At 37.3% G+C, this 21,353-nt stretch overlaps 2 protein-coding genes across 2 annotated transcripts; both read left to right on the top strand.

Annotated features, from left to right (window-relative positions):
* The first annotated feature begins 8,938 nt into the window (after positions 1 to 8,938).
* Positions 8,939 to 9,883, top strand: LOC121749091. Its single transcript, XM_042143698.1, has one exon. The coding sequence runs from the start codon at positions 8,939 to 8,941 to the stop codon at positions 9,881 to 9,883; it is 945 nt and encodes a 314-aa protein (XP_041999632.1).
* Positions 9,884 to 14,426: 4,543 nt separating this feature from the next.
* On the top strand, positions 14,427 to 15,262 carry LOC121747313 (auxin-responsive protein SAUR32-like). The gene has a single exon (XM_042141329.1). It carries the CDS (start codon positions 14,764 to 14,766, stop codon positions 15,079 to 15,081), a length of 318 nt encoding a protein of 105 aa, XP_041997263.1. The 5' UTR covers positions 14,427 to 14,763; the 3' UTR covers positions 15,082 to 15,262.
* Positions 15,263 to 21,353: the final 6,091 nt, after the last annotated feature.

The following is a 21,353-nucleotide window of genomic DNA, read 5'->3' as shown; positions in this document are numbered from 1 at the left end:
GTTGATTAAAACAACAGCTGTGGAGGCTGCTTCTGCCCAAAATGGTTTTGACATTCCAGATGCTATCAACATGCATCTTACCCTTTCAAGAATGGTTCTATTTATTCTCTCGGCGACCCCATTTTGTTGTGGGTTGTGAGGCACCGTTCTATGCCTTTTAATTCCTTTTCTCTTGCAAAACTCATCAAACTCATGGGACAAAAATTCCAGCCCATTGTCAGTTCTTAGGCATCTCAAAGGCTTCCCCTTTTCTAGCTCAACTGCAGTACACCACTCCTGAAATTTCTTGAAGGTCTCTGACTTTTCTTTCATGATCATTATCCAAACCTTTCTTGAAAAATCATCAACAAATGATAAGAAATACCTGCCTCCTCCAATGCTATTTACTGGTGCAGGGCCCCATATGTCACTGTGAACATATTGGAGAGGTTGTGTTGAGTTATGTTTGCCCACTCCATATGGCAGCTTCTTGTTTTTGCCAAGAATGCATTCTTCACATGATCCAATGGCTCTTTGTATCTCTGAATCAGCCATCTGAATAATGCCTTGGTTTACCAGCTGCATCAGCCCAGTGTCCCCCACATGGCCCAGCCTAGCATGCCAATTGATGGTCTTTTGTGTGTTGTTAGCTGTTCCAGCAACTGCCTCAGCTTTCAGATAATAGAGCACATTGTTTCTGACAGCCTTCATGATCATTTGGCCATCCTTTTTGACAAGCATCTCTCCACCAAAGAGAGTCAATTCGTAGCCATTCTTCTCAAGAAGACCCAAGGATATAAGATTCCTTTTAATGGATGGGATGTATCTCACATCAGTGAGAGTTCTGAAAATTCCATTGTCCATCCTCAAACATATGCTCCCAACACCCCTTACATCACACACATGGTCATCTCCCAGCAACACCGAGCCTTCAGATTCCTTTAAATCTTGGAACCAGTCGAGATTGGAGGACATATGGAAACTGCAGCCTGAGTCCATGATCCATAGCCTTGATAATGGGCTATCCTCCACCACATTGAGAGCTCTTGCCTCTTCAATTTCCTCAGTGATAGCTGCTGTGCCATCTCCTTTGTGATTTTCAGATTGCTTTTTCTTCCAAGCAAAACAATTTTGCTTGATGTGTCCTGGTTTCTTACACCAGAAGCAGCTTCTAGATTCCTTTTGATCTCCTTCCTTAGATGATCTTGGCTTCCACTTGTCAGATGGGGGTTTCTTGAATTTGAATTGTTTCTTTGAAGTTGCCTTCACATTGAGGCTTTCAGCAGCTTGATCGATTGGCTTGCTGACACATTTCTGCATTGCCTTCAGCTTTAATGCAGAAAATACCTCCTCCAAAGTCACTTTCGAATCCCTTCCAAGAAGTATTGAGTCTTTGAATTGCTCAAAACTCTGAGGCAGAGCATTCAATAACATCAAAGCTTTATCCTCATCTTTCATGGGATCATCCACACCCTCAAGATCATCTATATACTTTCGAAAATCTTCCAGCTGATCCGCCAAATTCTTGGAGTCAGAAAATCTAAAGTTGAACAATCTTTGCTTGAGATGCAACCTATTGGAGATTGACTTCTCCATATATATTTTCTCCAATTTCTCCCACACTCCCGCGGCATCATCCTCTTTCTGAACCTCCCTCAAGACTCTATCGCTGAGGCACAAGACAATCGAGCTATACGCCTTGTATTCCAGTTCTTGACATTTCGCCGCATCCATCCCTTGAATCTCTTTCTTGTCCGTCTTGGATTTCACATAATCCCAGACGCCTTGCTGCATCAGAACAGCTCTCATCTTCAATCTCCACAGGCCGAAATCATTTTCGCCGGTGAATTTCTCAACGTCGAACTTTGCGGTAGACATTGTTGAATTCGTCGTCCTTCTTCGATTCCCACAGACGGCGCCAATTTGTAATGCTATCAGATACGCGACTCAATCTTGTTATCACAACGAGATCGATTCCGGAACGAGAAGAACGAATACTTGATATGAAAATGAATAAGCAAAAAAAAACAATTCTTGGAGAGTCAATGGAAATCTTGTGTTTTATTTGTGTGGAAGATTACAAAACTCATGGATGAAAAAATTCTTTTTCTTTTTCCACAGCTCGGCTCTATTTAACTAACACTTATCTAACAACTAGTTCAAACCTAACGGCTTTCATTTAAAGCTAACTAACTAGTCGCATCCGACGACGTGCATCAGTTAATAACAACTGTCAACTCCGAACTCGTTTAAGTTCGGCCAACACCGAGCACCAACACCGAGCACTGAGCACCGAGCTCAACACCGAACATTGAGCTCGGTTAATCCCTGAGCACGACTACAAACTCGACCAATCACCGAGCATGATTGCAGTTCGTCAGATCACTGAACAGCATATCGGTCCCTAATCGCCGAACAGTATATTGGTAACCGAACTGAACTGATTGTGCAGTTTTGCCCCAATCCTCATAACACAAACAAACTAAGTTTTTTTAAAACTGTATCATTTTCATTGGTCGAGTTTAGCTCCCAATTAGTTTTGATATTAATTTTTATTTCCAATTCATTAATGAATAGATAAAATATCACTTAATTGCTAGTACTGGTGAGAATCACAAAAGTTTCGAAGTATATAGGTATAATTATTAGTAATAATTTGTAATTAGCCCATATATTTAATACCCCTACTTTGTAATTTAATAAATAGTCATTAAATAAAATTTTGTACAATTTTAGTACTCCCTATTAAAAAAACAATGGAGAGAAGGTTATTTTTAATTTTTAGTTTAATGTTTAATATTGCTTAAAGTATCATGATTTAGAAAATTTCCTAAGTTTGTATCATGGTTGTAGTAGTCCATCTGAATTTGGGCCTAGCACAAATAGTTAAGCTTATTTGGTCCTCATTTTTTTGATTGTTCCATCCGGGTGGGGGGCCTAGCTAATACCTATTTCCTGTGTAAGTATATAACGTACTAACAAATCATTGTGTTGATCATATCATTATCATCATATCCCAGTATCCCACCCCTTGCAATAAGAGAGAGAGAGTTGAAGAAGATGAAGAAGAATTACTGAAGTAGCCAAGGAAGATGAAAAGCCATAGATATTTGAGGAGAATGTTGTCTGGCTCGATGAAACCAACAAACTCCAATTATATCTCATCTATTCGGTGATCAATGGTTGGTTTCGTCGGACCAGGCTTCATTCCTCCCAAATTGCATCTAATGATTCTCTTCTATGAGTCTATCCATTGCCCAACCCCTATACAATCACACTACTAAATTTCACAAAACACACACACACACACAATACTAGTACTGTGTTTCTGAGCTTCTGGGTGTGCATGTCTATTATTATTATTATTACTATTATTATTATTGAAAATACATTGATACATACATATCCACACAGATACGAGGCTGGCTAATATACGTATAGAGGGAAATGGATGTTATGCTAATATGATGTGAGCGCCACATGCTAATGACCGTTCGAAAAAAATGTAGCAATTTCATACCAAAGGAGTAATAAATTGATATATATATATATATATATATATATATATATATATATATATATATATCGATATATATCAACTCTTTCATCCCAGTACTAATTAGTTTTGTAGCTCCTTAGTTAATTTATTTATCTCAAGACAAATTGGACATAGATTGATCAATTTCGATGATTATAAAGAATGGTAACTATAAATGTATTTTATTTCATACTAAATGTTTTGCAAAAACAATTTATGTGGAGAAGGTTATTTGAAGAGTACTCTTCTATCTTTTACACAATATCTTTCAAAGAATCTTCTTTATTTCTTTATCTACACGAACACAATCCGCCTCTTTGATTTTATTCCCACCCCCAAACCATTATCCATCAACTTCCACATTTCGTTTTTGGTAATCTTTTTCCATCATGTTATATATATTCTTAGTTGTTTCATTTTTAATTTTATTTAATGCGAGTACATATTGATCAATTTGATATTTTAAAAATATATCTATAGTCAATAGTCAATACCATCCTTGTTCCTAAAAAATGTAATACAATTACTATATTTGGTGTCAATAGTACCAATGTAGAACATGTTCACACACTCTACTTTATATTTCAACATTCTAAACTCATCTTACCAAAAAAACCACAATTTTTTTGTACTCGTATAATTGGACCTTTAGGGGGTGTTCATTTTTAATGATATGATGAATTGATAAAAAAATAAACAATTGAGTATTTGAAGGATCGATAATATATGCTTAAACAAACTCAAAATTAGTCAATTCATCAAAATATCTAGAAAGTAAATAGTCGATTTGATTTGATTTTTTTTATAACTTCATCCTATCAATCACAATAAACCCCCCTAATATTACCTCCACCCAAACTACATTTGCAAATCATTTTCTTAGAACTTGTTTCGTCCAATTTTGTATACTTCAAATAATTTTGTGGACGCGGAGGTAATGCATTTGCAACGTACATGCATGAATTTTGGACTTAGTGGTAGAATGGTAATATAAGAGGCCAAATGTCTCTGGTTCAACTCGGCCTTGAAATTTATGGTACTACTTTACTTCATTACCTATAGAAATATAAGTGTGAATACGTTTTCGTTTTCTTATTTAATATACTTCTGAATTTCGTAATTTATCATAAATTCATTCGTGCTAAGAAGGGCTGGCTAGTTCCCTGTACTACTTATGTATGGGAAAAAAATTAATTTCTTTCTGTCAGTAATTAGAAAGTTTTATTGATTAGAAGAAAAATTGAATGGACTAAAGTGTATTGTGAGTTTGCAATTTGCATCTATTCATACCGTAAATGGAAGGTTTTTTTAGAGAAGTAGAAAGCCTCGAACTTCGAATTGTTTCCTTTGTATGACAAGTCATTTCCAGAATACTTGTATGCTCTTTGTTACATCATTATTTCTGTAAATGGACGTTTTCTTTTTATCCTTTTCTCCATGCAAATAATCCTATTTTTTGGTGTATACTTTGGAACCGGTGGATATTATTGCCTTATTCGTAAAATTCGAATGCATGTCATCTCTTCATCTGCATCCGTGTCTCAATACTGTCTCATCTCTTCATTATTCATGGGTCGAACTGCACTTTTTACCTCATCTCTTAACTAAGAAACATCACATGCATCCATCCATCTCTTAACCATCTCATCTCTTAACTATTCATTCAATTTTATTTTTTATTTTTATTTCCAACAAATTCAATTAATAAAAACACACTTCATTAAATAAAAGAAAATTACAATTTAAAATCCTAAAAAAATACATAATTAAAATCCTAAAAAAATAAAAAACACATAATTAAATCCTAAAAAAATAAAAAAGACATAATTTAAAATACTAGAAATTAAAAATTGCACCCTTAAATTATAAAAACTACTCCACCGGCGAATCATCCCCCGAATGCGGTGGCGGTGCCCTCAAGCTAGGTGGACGCGGAATACCAAGTTGATTTGCCAGATACTCAATGCCGACAAGATGAACTTGATATTGAGGAGGTGTCATGCGGGAAGTGTCAGCCATCGTGGCGGTGAAATACATGGACATTAGGGAGGACGGCGGCCCTTGGGAGCCCGCCTGGCTTGATTCGCCTCGGCCCCTCCCCCTCCCTCTAGCCGCCTTCGCCGCCTTGTTCCCTTGCGGCCGGCGTCGTCGTGTACCGGAGGAGCCCCCTGCATCGGATGTCAGGAACTCAATCTCTTATGAGGCGTTGCCTTCCCCGCCATCACTAGACGAGTATTGGCCACCCGTCGTATGCTTCGTGCGTTTCGAGCTCGAGCCCGTGCTGGAATCGACACCGCCAGCCCACCTATCAAGATGTTTGACCGCCTCCCAAACATCGGGAAATTTTGAAATCTTTGCCGGTGTCGGATTTAAAGACTCGCAAAGCCGCTCTCAGAATATCGGCTCTGTTTTGGTATTGCTCTGCTTCCCTCTTGTAGATCCCACAAAATCTTTTGACATCTCTGTCGGCTCGCTCAAAATGAGAGCGAAGCATCTTGTGGTTGCGGCTGAAGGCCCCTTCGGCCTTTTTGCGTTGTATACTTGGGTGACCTTTTCCCAAAAACACTTGCGGGTTTGTTGATTCGCGAGGATGAGATCGTTCGACGTGCTGATCCAAGCGTCGAAGAGAACCATCGTCTCCGCTAGTGTGTATGGATGACGACCGCCGTCCTCACCGCCCTCCACCGCCTCCGAAGTGTGTTCCTCCGGAATATCCTCCCTAATTTGGAATAATCCATGCGTTTGCGTTTGCGTGCTCCTCGGACTGGCGGGACGATAGTATGCATCAACTGGAAAAGATGGTGTTTTGTACGCCGGCGTCACCGAGCCTTGGGTGGACGGCGACGAACCGGAAGCACTCAAAACATTGTACATGCTCCCCCAGTCGAACGCGTTCAAGTTGTAGCTGCCGCCCTCGCCGCCGGAGTTTCCATCACTGGACATTTTTGCACAAATTGGAGAGGAAAAAGAGATGGTGTTTGTGAGAGTGTAGTGTTTGTTTGTGGAAAAAATGGTGAGGAATTGGGTTATTTATAGATAAATGTGGGAAAAAAAGAAAAAAAAAGCGGTAAAAAAACGGTCAATATTTTTTAATTATTCAGATTTGTTTAAAAAAATAATTAAAAATAGCCTAAAATCGACGCCCACTCGCACAGTCGGCGAGTGGGCGTCACGCCCCAATCGCTGCTCACCACGTGGCCGACGCGCGTGGCGAGACAACCCGTGTCCCACCCCTTTCCCCCGAGCTACGCGACGAGACGGAGATGCTGCAGCGGCGTCTCGCTGTGGGCTCGTCTCGCCGGGACGAGACCAAGCCTGCAGCGAGACACATGCTCTAATTCTCTTCGAAATTAATTCAGTAGTTGAGTAAATGTATATATGTACTTATTAAATTTATCTTTCCCCATTAATTAACTAATATTGTATCGGAATAATTACGTAGTCCTTTCGATTTTCATTTGTTGTGACAAGATGTGGCTGAGGTTTTTGTTTCTAAGACGTAAATTATTAACCTTGTTTATTGACATGTACAATCATTTGAAAGGTAATATTTGACATGCGCACATCATCATTTTCAGACTTTGGTAGAGTGCTTGTCCCAAATCAACATAGTGCAGTAAACATGGTTTGAAGTTTGAACATATCAAAATTTTTACGTAATAAAGAAAATCCAATTACAATGGTTTGAACTTCGAACATCAATTTTTTATTTGAAATCATTTTTATAAAAAAATTAAAACCCACAAATTTCAAGATGAGGTGGGGTCAGGAAATTGTCTAGATGGATTCATAGGCTGGCGGTGTTGTTCCATACTTAAAGACGTCTTCGTTTTGAGATTAAGAAAAAAACATCGGTCCATTTTTGTTAGACTTCACATAGTCCATCTCTTGATGTATATCATTGTTATGGTCTAGATTTTGGTTTTTACATTAATATCATGATCTTCTAATTGCTAGGAAAAATTATGTTATGGCATGAGATTTCTATCTTGTATCGTTTAGGACTCTCTCGCTTGCCAATCTAGCAATCTCATTGTCAGAATTATGATCAAATTCAAATGGTATTATTGAGAAAAATATAAAAAAAAAATCAGGATTTTCTTGTATATTTTCAAGACCAGAATTATTTTGCACAAGGTACAAAGTTCAATATTGACGTACGTAATATTTATATACAAGTCTTCTAAATAAGCATTTTTAGAAGTTGTAATTTGTTATTCATAATGTTCCATTTTTCAAGATTTATCAATATGACTCCTCATTTACCTAGCTGTGAATGTGATAACTTGAAAGGGTCAAGGGATCTAAAATGAAATTTGAGCCCGTACGATCCACTTTGTTGGACTCTAGAAGGCTTGATCAAGCCCAATATACTGGAATAGGCCAACCTTTCAGTACTCATGGGCCTACTTCCCAGTAATATGATCAAATAATAAATCATTATTTATTTATAATGATTTTAAATAGATTCTACTTTTGCGTAATGATTCAGAAATATGAATCAACTGCAGTTATTAAAGAACCTGGTATAAGTTATAACCACATGAAATGTTCCTAGCAACTGTGGACAAAATCATAAATCACACACGACTGGAATAAAGAACCTGGTATAGTTTTTTCTTGTCGGAAAATAATCACTATAAAGTTAATAAAGATTTTTCTGGAATTATACTGGAGTGAAATTTAGGTTTCCTTTAGTTTTATTAACTTTATTCAAAGTAAAATTTATTGATCTGACATATTATCGCGTGGTATGTCCAACCAAACCACATATCTACTCTTTCTTTTCTCTCTCCTGCAATTAGGTTTGAGAAATACTACAACCCGAAAAATGTACTCCCTCGTACTGCAAAGTTTGCCATATTTTGACCGACACGGTTTTTATAAAATGTACCAGTTGAAAAAGTTAGTAGAATGTAAGTCTTAATACTTATTTTCTGTATATTAGTTTTATAGTAATGTGAGAATGAGTTAGTGAAATATCAAATTGACTATTGCAAAAAATGATAAAAGTAAAATGTAATAAACTTTGTAGCGTTTGACAAACCTTATGAAACAGAGGGAGGGAGTATGTTTGTCCACGTTTGCAACTTTAATTGGGAAGATGAAACCTATTTATTGCAATATTTGAAAGGCCAAGCTATTTCTAGTTTTCCACAAACCTCACACCATAACCTACATATCACAATACTAATTCATCTTGCCTCCTCCGAAATTGATGGAGCCACCATGATTTCAAGGTAGCCCCTCTCCCCTCTCCCTCTCTCCCCTCTTTCTCTGCCAACGCCACAGCCTGCACTCCCCCTCGCCTTGGGAGTAAGGAAAGGGGAGTGTCACATTTCCATCCCCCTCCACCCTCCTTTCCTATTATGCCATTATTCCCCCGCAGCGCCCCCGCGACGGCCCCTGCCGTCCCCACCCATGACATCCCCTCCTCCCTCTAGCCTCCTCTTCGACCTCACCACCATCCTCTTCCTCGCCGCCCTCCTCATCCTCTCCCTCTTCGCCCTCTCCTTCATCCTCCACCTCCACGACCGCTCTCTCCACACCCACTCTTTACAAAACTTCACCTCCCTCTGGACCGTCCGCCTCCTCCTCGTCCTCCTCGTCCTCATGTGGTCTCTCAACGAGATCGCCCGCCTTCCTCTCATTCGTCGAAAATACCTCTTCCCCTTCCGCCAAGAATCCGTATGCCAGCTCAACGTCGTCCTCTCGCTGGGGTTTCTCCAGCCCTGCTTTCTATTGACGCTTTTGTATCTCATGAACGCCTCCATCAAGAAACGAAACCCTAACTCGCTCCGCGCGATCGTCTCTGTCATGTTGCTCTCCATGCCTGTTATGTGCCTACAGATTGTTTTCGTCTATTTCGCGCCCTTTTCTGAGAGGCTGCCCAAGTTCATGTACGTGAGCTCGGTGGTGTCGGCGGATCTGAAGGGGGAGAAGATGGTGCTATGCTCGTGCCCCTTCTTCAGCTGGCTCGTCTACGGCGGGTTCGCGGTGGCGTACGGCGTGGCGTTCTCGGTGTCGTGCTGGCGGGTGATGGCGTTCGTGATCAACAAGGGGATCGCCAGGCGGATCAACGTGCTCGCCACCACCGTGATGGTGGCGCTTCCGACGCAGATCGTCTGCCTCTGCCTCTCCTGGGTCTGGGTGCCGGAGACGCGCCTCTACGGCGCGATGCTGCTCACCATGTTCCTCTCCGTCGCCGTCTGCATGGCGGTGGCCGTCGTGCTCCTCGTCGTCAGGCCGATACAGGAGGCGCTCGACGCGGGAGGGGGCTACTACCTCTGGAGCAATGACGAGACGCAGCGGCCGCCGCGGGAGGAGGCGGAGGCGGAGGCGGAGCATCATCAGCCGGCGCTATAGCGATGGATTAATTGGAACAAAATGTTTGGTATGGTTTGGTTTGTGATTTTTTATTTTATGATGATTGATGATGGGTGAGGGCTTTTTGGTCATTTCCGGCATTGGGGATTAAGGGATTTGGTTGCTGAATGAGAAGCGAAATACTACTAGCAAAATCTTGCTGTGAGTCTCTGATTTTCTATTTTGGCAGTTTATATTGTGTATATAACTACATACAATCAAATACCAGATGTATAGAGGTGTAGTTAGGTGATCTGGGAGAATTTTCGAATTCTTAAAGTAGAAAATAAATTTTCAAAGTAAATAGAGAATTTGCTTCACTTAATTTCAAAACAAGTAATCAAAATTTATTCCTGTATTTTGTTCGGTATCAAAAACTTTGGCGTCGGATATATCTGACTAGATATCCGCATCCTTACTTTATTCTTTCGATATCTCTTTGGTTCGAGAAATATGTTTTATAGTTCAATCCTAGTTTTGGGATCCACACCATGATATTTTTATGCGTGATCAAATTAAACAAATTTACAAAATAAAATTAAGCTCATAAACCATTTTTTTCGCCTAAGGCTATAATCGACTCTATATTAATCTAAAACTAAATTTATTAGACAAAAAAAAAACATTTATTGTCACTTAAATTGTGTGCAAATTTTATAATATTGCAATGGAAATCCAGACTAATAAAGATGCATGGATGTAGGATCCATATAGGGTTAGATAAATTTAAAGACTTGCTAAATGGGCTAGGTGACATTATTTTCAAGACATACTTCTCTTTTCTACATACTATAATTCAAAATCCACACTATTACTGATAAACGTACTAATAAAGCATAAAAAACATCAATCACTTGACTAGATTTTTCATAAATTTCAAAACGACTGTAGCGATATATGATCAATATTTTTGTTCAAGCCTATAATTTTTAAAAAATGCGTTACACACATGGTCGTTACGTATAGGAATATCTAGGTAAGAAAATTTGTTCTGTACTATGTGATTTATTTCCATAGGAAAATTGTCCTGAACCTAAAAACTAAAATTGGTTAAAAATTTAAACCGAACCGGATTTTAAATTTTGATTTAGTTCAGATCTAATATTCGATTTGTAGTTATTTTGCTTACCCCTAGTCATTATGAATTTTCAAAGGTCACATCAGTAAACAAAAACTATAGGTTTAATGTAGTACATGGAATGCGTGTGGCCGTTGCACAATGTTGTTTTTAATGTTGAATCCCCACCTACACAAAACACAATTTTGAATGGATAAGACTATAGAGGAATTCCATGTGTTTGTACTTGGATTTAGTACTTTGTCAATGTACCCAAATCACTTTTATTTAAAGAATTTCATCTACCGTTATGAAAATTACTTTACACGTCATCCACACGTAATTTTGAAACCTACCCCAATTTCAACAATACCTGATTTTCTCGAACTTTGAAATTTGAATAGGGATAACTGCCTTAAAAATTACAAACTTTGCTCAAATTTCGGTTTTTCCCACGACCTTTAAAATTGGCGTATAAAGTCATCAACTTTGCATTTAGTCGCCGATTTTCCATGATGGTTTTTCCGGCGAACGAGTGAGCTGATGTGTCGTTTTTAATTGATGTGGCAGATCGTGGCGGCTGACATGGTCAACTATTATTGACTGTGCAATAAAATAAAAGAATAAATTTAAAAAATAAAATTAAAAAACAAAATAGCTTGTGAAGAAAGCTAGCACATTTAGCCCGAGGAACGGGAATCAAAGCCACGACGGATATGAAGAGGGGGATCAAGGCGTTGAGAAGGAGGTACACAGCTGATGAGGAACGATCGATTGACTTCACTACGAGGTTGTATAGAGCAGCACTTACACCATTAAAGCTGACGGTGAGGGAGAGCGCGAACGGCATTGCAGAGGGGAAATTCTTGATGCAGAGAACAAAGCAGACTGTGTTGAACCAGCAGATGCTGCAACCTGCTAACAAGCAAAGTATAAATACCTATAGTTGAAATTTAGGCTTCAATTCAATCAAAATGATTAAAATTGGGGAGAAACGCACACACAAACACACATTGGCATTTCAATTCAGTGAAAAAATTTCATTTACAAAGGAGCAAATAATTCTTCATGGATTCAAATATTTCCAGATCAATCCACAACCTAATCAAATTACTATCGAATTTGCAATTTTACGAGATACTAGATTGCATTATTGCATTTTACTGTAACCGATAATATAGAATTGGAGCTGAATCAGCAAAACCTAATCAAATTGGGGGAAAAGAGAAAGCAACTAACCACCGAATACGGCAGCGTAATAACTTTAGCAACGACGAGCCATTGCGCACCGTAGCCAACGAGCCCCATCGCCGCGGCAGCGAACATTACCGCCCAAAGCGGCATCCACATGACGGCAAGACCTGCCGACCAGCCCAAGGCCTTGCCTAGGTCGGAGGCGGTGGCGAGATAGTTGAGTTGGACCTGCGAAACCCCCAAAACCGACTTGAGCTCGGAAGAGTAGGCCGAAAAGTCGAGGTTAGTCCCCGTGAAGGCCTGTATCCAAATAGTGGCCGCGAGCACCATCCATTTCCCTGATTGGGCCACCATTGTTGAGAAGAGAAGGGAAGAGTAGCGTTTGATGTTGAGCAAAGCGATTGTGGGGGATGAAACGACGTCGTTTTAGGTGTTAGAAACGACGTCGTTTTACGATTTTCCGATGCCATCCACGTCAACATTCAGGCATGCCACATTGGACACTTAGTTGCCGGAAAACACAGGGTCGAGTCAATTTGGGAGATACCAGCGACCCAGCAAATTGGTGACTTTATACGCCAATTTTAAAGGTCGTGGGAAAAACCGGAATTTGGACAAAGTTGGTGACATCTAAGGCAGATGTTTACACATTTTCTTTGACAGAACCTGTGCCCAATTTCTTAATTTGTTTAATTAATTAATTAAATTTTATTAATAAAATCAAATTATAAGTAACAAACTTGCAACATACACTGATAATCATAAATTTTACCAAGACCAATTAAGTACAACATCCCGCTGGTAAAATGTCATCCCCTTGCCATAATCCAACTAGGTGTACTGTCATAAATCAACGACGAACATATATATATTCGTCGGTAATCCGCACACTTTTGTAGCTTGGTTGAATCCATATAGTACTATTTCTTTTAGTTTACATAAATCCATTACTTTTGTGATTATCTTAATAGATGATACATAAAGGCCTCATATATTTTACATGATAATATAATGATAAAGGATGAAATCGCTACTTTAATTTGACATCTGCAATATCCGCCAATTTACTTATATTGATTAACATCTGCACCCACTAATTTAATCTGTTTATTATAAAACCTAATTATCCAAAACAAGAAACATGCTCCCTGTTACGGATCGACTTTATTTTTTTTATGTTTTTCATAAAATATAGAAAAAACACTCAATTATTTATATAAACTTATATACATGGTAACGACTTCACGAAGTTTACGTGTGAAATCACATGATTCATTCAAAGAAAATTCAAGAATATTATATATCTATGCATTAATTAAAAACTGAATAATAAAAACCTTGCAAATTGCAACCATATCTATCAGCCACCAAAGTAATTATAATCCAATTGAGTGGTTCAAATCTAAAACAAATAAATATAATAAAATGCATATAAAATATACACCAGAAACTATGAAAGATAAACTCTGACTTTTGACATTAAATAGCATTATAAAATACAGGTATGCTAAAATATTTTTGCCTGGGACAAAGTGGCCATCCTTATGTTTGCCACGATTTTTATTTTTATGCAATAAATATTTAGTGAAGTTAATTGATATTCATAAGTGTAAAAGTTGAAAAGCAGTGCCCTACACACTCCACAAATTGAAAAGAAAATTGAGAAAAAAGGAGAAGTATCCTTTGGCTTAATCAAATGGCCAATATATTCTTTATATGGCTTATTCAATTTCCACATGGTATTAATGAAATGCCTTTGATTACAATCTTCTACCAAATTTGTTAAATACTGCAATTATATCCGGTGATTCAAATTGTGAAAATTTGAAACACCATCGTCGTCTAGCATCGTAAATATTCAACCATTAATTATCTCAAACGTACGCATTTTCTAAAATAAAGTATATATATCCCATATCAGAGAATATAACTGTTCATATCTATGATATTGAGAAAATATAATTTGTAATAGTACTTGTTAACCTATCATTATCATGTCATGAAAAAGCAAAAAATACTATCATTATCGTTCGTATCTTCGAGAAATTCTATCTATGATTATTTCCCTTTTGAAGATTTAGATATTGGTTCAGTGTATTACAAGATTAGATTTGGAAATTTAGGAATCGTATCTCACAATATGACACAGATACATTACCCAATTAATAATTAATTACATTAAATTAATCAAACGGCTCGAACTATCTATAGTTACCAATTATAGTTTAATTATCAGCAAATCTCAAATTGACACGAAATTCCCAATATACCCTCACCCGCCCCAAAACCAGAAACAAACCCTACAAATCCATTCACAATCAAACACAATATCTCTCTCCCTCTCTTCACATTCATATTAGTGAAACTCAACCTTCTCAAAGTCCCTCTTTTTTCATATCTGAATCGATTCATGCGTTTCAGTTATCGTATATGATATGATGAGCAATATCCACAGATCTCTTACCGATTCCGTTCTAACTCTCTTCAAGCTCGCCATCTCCTCATCCGATCCCTGGCCATTTTCGATCTAGCTTCGTTCCGTTTCAAAAGCCCTAATTTCTGGCGATCTAATTTAATTCGTAATTGTACAGCAATTTACACCGATTGATCTTCTGTATAGCAAGGCAAAATGCTGCATATTCACTTCCACCACCACGGCGGCGGGCGGCGGAGTACTCCGAAGGGATGCCTGGCGGTGATGGTGGGGCAGGGCGATGAGCGGCAGCGGTTTGTGATTCCGGTGATGTACGTGAACCACCCGCTGTTCACGCAGCTGCTCAAGGCTTCGGAGGAGGAGTACGGCTTCGATCAGAAAGGTCCGATCAATATTCCGTGCCACGTGGAGGAGTTCTGCCACGTCCGCGGCTTGATTGACAAGGAGACGGCGGAGCACGGCGGCCACCACCACCTCCACGGCCACCACCAGTTCTTGTGTTTCAAGGCTTGATTTTCTTCATGCGTTTGTTGAAATTTGATGTGCTGTAAAATCAAAACTCGTTTTTTCTTTTTGGTTTTATGTTGCCTTGAATTTAAGTAATCTTTATTGTTTTATGTTTCGATAAAAAATATATTAAGGATTTTCTATTACGAATTTACAATATTCTTATCTATGTTTGCAATGATTTCAATCGTAATGTAACGTAATTTATACGGATTAAATCCTTGTAGTTATTTCATTTCCATCCCCATCAATTTCTTTATGTTTAGTTCATTGTGAGATTTAATATAGTCATGATAATCTACAAACCCTCTATAATACAAACTTTAGGTGTTGACATTGTTCACATTCACTCTAGTGGCAGAATTTATATTAGGCGTTGACATTGACATTCCCCAGTGGCAGAATTTGTATTAGGCGTTGACATTCCCCCAACGACAGAATTTGTATTAGGCGTTGACATTGACATATGAATCTCATTGCTAACCGTTGATTACTTATAAGGAGTGTGTAGGATTAAAGTTTGTAGTTTGTATTATATATATAGAGGTGTGATCAAATACAAACCTCTATCTATAATACAAACTACAAACTTTAATCCTACACACTCCTTGTAAGTAATCAACGGTTAGCAATGGGATTCATATGTCAATGTCAACGTCTAATACAAATTCTGTCACTGAGGGGAATGTCAACGCCTAATACAAATTCTATCACTGGGGGGAATGTATGTCAATGCCTAATACAAATTCTGTCACTGGGGGAATGTCAATGTAAACGCCTAATACAAATTCTGTCACTGGGGGGAATGTCAACAATGTCAACGCCTAAAGTTTGTATAGTTTGTATTATAGAGAGTTTGTAGATTATTATGACCTTATATATATGTAGGGATGTGATCATATGATAATCCATATTTATGGTGATAACCTAATAACCTATCATTCTATGGACGAAATATATCATTTTATAAAATAGAATATCATTTTATGGATTAAAAGTATTATTCTATGCATGCAGAAAAAATATCATTTTATAGTGTATAAATATCATTTTTAGTAAAAATGATATTTTTGATCCATAAAATGATAGGTTATTAGGTTATCACCATAAATATGGTTATCATTTTAACGCACCCCTAGGGATGTATTCATATGCTTTATTCATCTTTTGTTCTATTGTCCTTTTTAATCTCGTCCATTCAATTTCAAGATCTAATGGCCCAAAGTAATGCCACATGAATTTAAATTAAATCATTAAAAAATTCGAAAAGGCTAAATTTGGTATACACAAATGTTCTTGTTATGGTAACTTCCTTGATTTTCTCTTCCAAAATCTCAGCGGTTATTCTCAATGATATTTTCGTTCAATCTGTCTTCTCTCCGTAAAAGTTAAGCGTCTATACTGCATAGAACACATTAAGGTATGAAATTCTCGTGCGTTTTTGTTTGTCGACGCGTTCCGGTTTTTTATTTTTTGCTAACAACACTGATTTGGTGGAGGGCTCGGTCGTTGATTTTGTTTTACTGAACAATGAAAGAAGGTACTTATTTTTTTGTCTGCATAAATTTGTATTCCTAATTGTTAACTGAAATTCAGATTTGGTAGAGTAGTAGACCGCATGTGATGTTTTGTTTTGTTATCCAAAGTCATGAGTAATATATTATTTGTCGAGTTTCACTGTTCAACGCACCTTACTTGTTTCCCCCAATGGTTGAGCAACCATTGAGGGAAGGGTTTTCTGTGTACAAATTAAAATCGTCGTCAAAGTCTACGAGTTTTAGTCATTCGACGAGGGTTTAGAAAGCATGGCGGCTAGGAAGTATTTTTTAACTGATACACATAATGTACATATTATATTTTATAATGGTTGTTTTAGGTTCTGTAATGCAGGATTTGTGATCTATAATGTACATTTTTACTGACCAGTTTAATTCAAGTTTGGCCGTATTTGCTTGTTCGGCGCACGTTTCTTGTTTTCCCAAAGGGTTTAGCAATTCTTAGGGCTAGGGTGTAGTATGTACTAATTCTTAAAACCGTAGTCTAAGTACACAAGCTTCAGTCATTCATCTAGGGTTTAGACATAATATTGGCTAGGTAGTAGTTTTTACTGATACACATAATGTACATATATTACTCTGTAATAGTTTTTTTTTATTTTCAGTAATGGACGATTTATGATCTGTAATGTAAATGTTTGTTTGCTGAGCAGTTTAGTTTAAGATTGGTCGTGTTTGATTGTTCGGCGCACGTTTCATGTATTCCCCAAGGGTTTAGCAATCCTTGGGGCTAGGGTGTAGTATGTATTAAGTAACAAAACCGTCGCCAAAGTCCACGAGTTTCAGTCATTCACCTAGGGTTTAGATATCATCTCGACTAGGGAGTAGTTTTTACTTATACACATAATGCACATGTATTACTCTGTAATGGTTTTTTTTATTTTCAGTAATGGACGATTTATCATTTGTAATGTAATGTTTGCTGAGCCTTTTTTTTGCGTTTTATACGGTGGTGGTGGTTATACTTGGTAATTCTCTTCAAGTTGGAACTCCTACAACGTCCACCTCTAAAAAGAGGCGAATGATTGAAGAGTTTTACGGTATGGTAAGGCCTGAAGTAGTTGAGGTCCATCCTCCAGATGTTGTCAAGACCAAGGGCCACACTAGCAACTCAGCGAGCCGTCTGATTTCCAAGAGAGAAAAGGTTGTAAAAGAGGCTACTAGGCCTCTTAGACGGTGTAAGGCGTGCAATGAGATGGGCCATCACGACTCTAGAAATTGTCCAATGCTTAAAGAGATGGCAATGGAGAATGAGCTGCGGAAGGGCAAGAAGAAGAGTTGATGTATTTTTCACCTCACAACATTTTTGGTTTTGTTTTTCGATTAGTCTTATGATTTACATCATTGTCTTATTCTTATTAGTATTACCACTTTCAACATTGTATACATAATATAATTGCATTATTAATTTGTTAAAGTACGTTATCATTACTGCAGTTGTACATTATTGGTTACTAACACTTAACTTACTGCACACAATGTTTCGAGTACAGTTCATTATTAGACACATTCTGCACATTACACATTGCATTACGAAACTGTTAATGTACATTATTATTCATGAAGTTGTACACTTTTATTCACAATCACTTAATGGTATGTACATTAATATTCTAGTACAGTTAATTAATAAGCACATTACGTTCATTATTCGGTTAATTATATCCATTATATGCAGTTTGTTGTACATTATTATTAAAATACAGTTAACTTGTTCTACATTATTTTTTTTTTCCTATTGTCCATTATTAGGGAGTGACGTTTCAATATTCTGTAATATACATCAATTACATGTTTTGAGTTAATGTCATCATACACTAATACCAAAAAATGTTTCTGTTTGCAAGAAGTACACTACATATTGTGCAAAAAAGACCAAGCCACAAGTCGGCTATTTCCCCTTCCAACATGAGTTATCGAAAAAATTCGAGAGTTCAAACAATCACTCCAGCCCATAATTGTGCAATCACCAGCCTCGGTTTCCTATGCTCAGCCTCTTCCTGAGTTGTACTTGTCTCGGCCTCGACCAATCTCTCCCGAAATTTCTGGGCAATCGCAACTGGAATTATATCATCGACCGCTTCGTCGATGTCCAATCTAAGCTGATTCGCTGTTGTCCAACATACAACATCAGAACATGATTATAACGGAAGTTATCAATATTGTGTCGCATTTACATTAGATAATGCACCATTCACCCATGTACACAAGCAGTCAATGAATACATAATACTTGATAAATAATGAATAATACTTGCTAAATAATGTACATAAGCAATCAGATAATGCACAACGGAATATTACATTGCACCCATTGGGTTCATATACACAAGTAGTCAAATAATGCATAATACTTGATAAATAATGTATAAAAATAGATAAATAATGTACACAACCAATCAAATAATGCACAAAGGAATATGGCATTCACCCATTCACCTATGTACAGATGCAGTCAAATAATGCATAATACATGATAAATAATGTATAATCCTTGATAAATAATGTAACCAAACAATCAAATAATGCACAAAGGAATATTCAGTAAATAATGCATAATAACAGGTAAATAATGTAAACTACTACCTACATAATGAACAGATTTAATCAAATAATGCACATAGGTATATTGCATTCACAATTTCACCCATATCACTCAGTAAGCAGACCAAAAATGCATAATAATTGATAAATAATGTATACTACCGAATAAATAATGTACAGTTTCACTCAAATAATGTACAAGCACACTTGTGAGTTGTGGTATTCACCATTTCACCCATGTACACAATGATTCCCATAATGTCTCATACATGGTACATAATAAAAACTACTGGATACATAATTTACAAATTCAAACAAATAATACAAATATGCATATTCCATTCAGCATTTTACCCATACCACTCAGCAAGCAAACAAATAATACCAAATACTTGACAAGTAATGTATACCAGTACATAAATAATGTACATTTTCAATCAACTAATGCGTAAATTAATACTTTACTGAGATAATCTCCCATGTACACACGCACTTTAAAAAAGTAATAATACACGATACATAATGTGTAACCCGAGATTTAATCATGTACCACAACAATCAAATAATGCACAAATGAGTTTTACAATTACCCACCCAACCATTTACCAGATCCGTCGATGAACGCACAACAGAAGCCTAATAGATGTTCAACTACTCAAGTAATTCTACATTCAATTCGATTGATTGGTTACCTGCAGCCTATGTAGGTTGAGATCTCGACGGTCGACCTCTTTTCATCATTTAAACTCTGTCATACGAACAACAAATCAAATCGCCGAATACACAAGTTTAAACGAGTATATCATTACATTTTCAGAATAACACAAAACCCTAACCAAAACGCCAACCCATTTGTGATTACACAAAATCGCGACTGAATCGAGGTTAAAAGCATTGATTTTTTGGATGAAAAATACAGAAATCGACTAGTACACGGTGTCTACCGTCATCTACCGGGTGCTATTACTAAAAAAAACATTTTTGCAACCCTACCTTGTCGACGGGTACAGAAATATATTCGCGCGCTACTGGAGTGCGAGTTGGAGAGTGAAACCGACGAAAATGATTAGTTTCTGGAGATAACCGACGAAAATCAGTGTCGGCTAGGGTTTGACGATTGGTGGAATATGAGGAGACGAATTGCAGAGGCATGGAGAGAGGGATTGACGTTTGGAGTGAGAAAGAGTGAGTAGATGGAAGGTTGTATCAATTTCCCGCTTAAATTTCGCTCCTGCCGTTTTGGGCGGTTTTCAATTAGGTTGTTTTACTTTTTTTTTATTAAATTAACTCCTATATATGAGATGAAATTATAAATAAACTCATATACTATAGATAGGAGGAAATTACAACTGATGTCAGGAGGGCTCGAACTCGGCACCTCATGCAATAATGTCTAAGCTCCTTGCCGCTAGGACAAAGGCTCTGGACAATTAGGTTGTTTTACTTGTTTACCCTTATAATGCATAGAATCCTCCCTATAATGCAACACGGGATTAAAAAAAAGAATTCCATCGTGTCCCTCCATCCATCTAATCTAACGCTCCAAATTAAGAAGAAACTTAAATCTAAGGGAGTAATATGATATTAATGCTCCTATATATATATATATATATAGGGTTTTGATCTATGCAAAACCATTCTTAATACAAAAATGCAGAACCAAGCATACAAAAGTCATTTTTTGGTCATTGTAAGCTTATTTTTACGTCATTATAGTAAGGATGACATGAAATGATCTTAACATGACCTCAAACCCAAAGTTTATAATATGACCTAAAACTGCTTTACAATGACCCTCCGTGTTTTTGTTTAATTATTGACCATTGGATTGTCAAATCTCATGGTCAGGATTTGGTCTGGATTTTGTATTGAGATCAAGTTTTGTATTGATCATTTTCCTATATATATATATATATATATATATATATATAGTAGTGATATGTGGCAAGTGCTCATTAAGTACATAACTAGAGAACAAATATCAGCCAGAAGATTAAGAAAATCAAGGGCTGACATTCAACATATGATCAAGAAAATTAAGGGTTGAATTGGTTCACTATAATAAGGTGGGGGAAAAATAGTCATTCACAAAAGTTGGAAATAGGAGCATAATGAGGGATCCCTGGGATGCTGATCGCGCCGTCATGATCGGAGCCAGAGACAGCGGCGGAGCTGTGGT

This window comes from Salvia splendens, chromosome 9 (assembly GCF_004379255.2).
Source record: "Salvia splendens isolate huo1 chromosome 9, SspV2, whole genome shotgun sequence".
Taxonomy (NCBI): domain Eukaryota; kingdom Viridiplantae; phylum Streptophyta; class Magnoliopsida; order Lamiales; family Lamiaceae; genus Salvia; species Salvia splendens.
The sequence above is the reverse complement of the archived record's forward strand: the minus strand, read 5'-3'. Positions and strand labels throughout refer to the sequence as shown.

What these genes read in the sequence shown, in the direction of transcription:
- LOC121749091 (XM_042143698.1), top strand. Translation starts at nt 8,939, where the DNA reads ATGACATCCCCTCCTCCCTCTAGCCTCCTCTTCGACCTCACCACCATC.
- LOC121747313 (XM_042141329.1), top strand. Translation starts at nt 14,764, where the DNA reads ATGCTGCATATTCACTTCCACCACCACGGCGGCGGGCGGCGGAGTACT.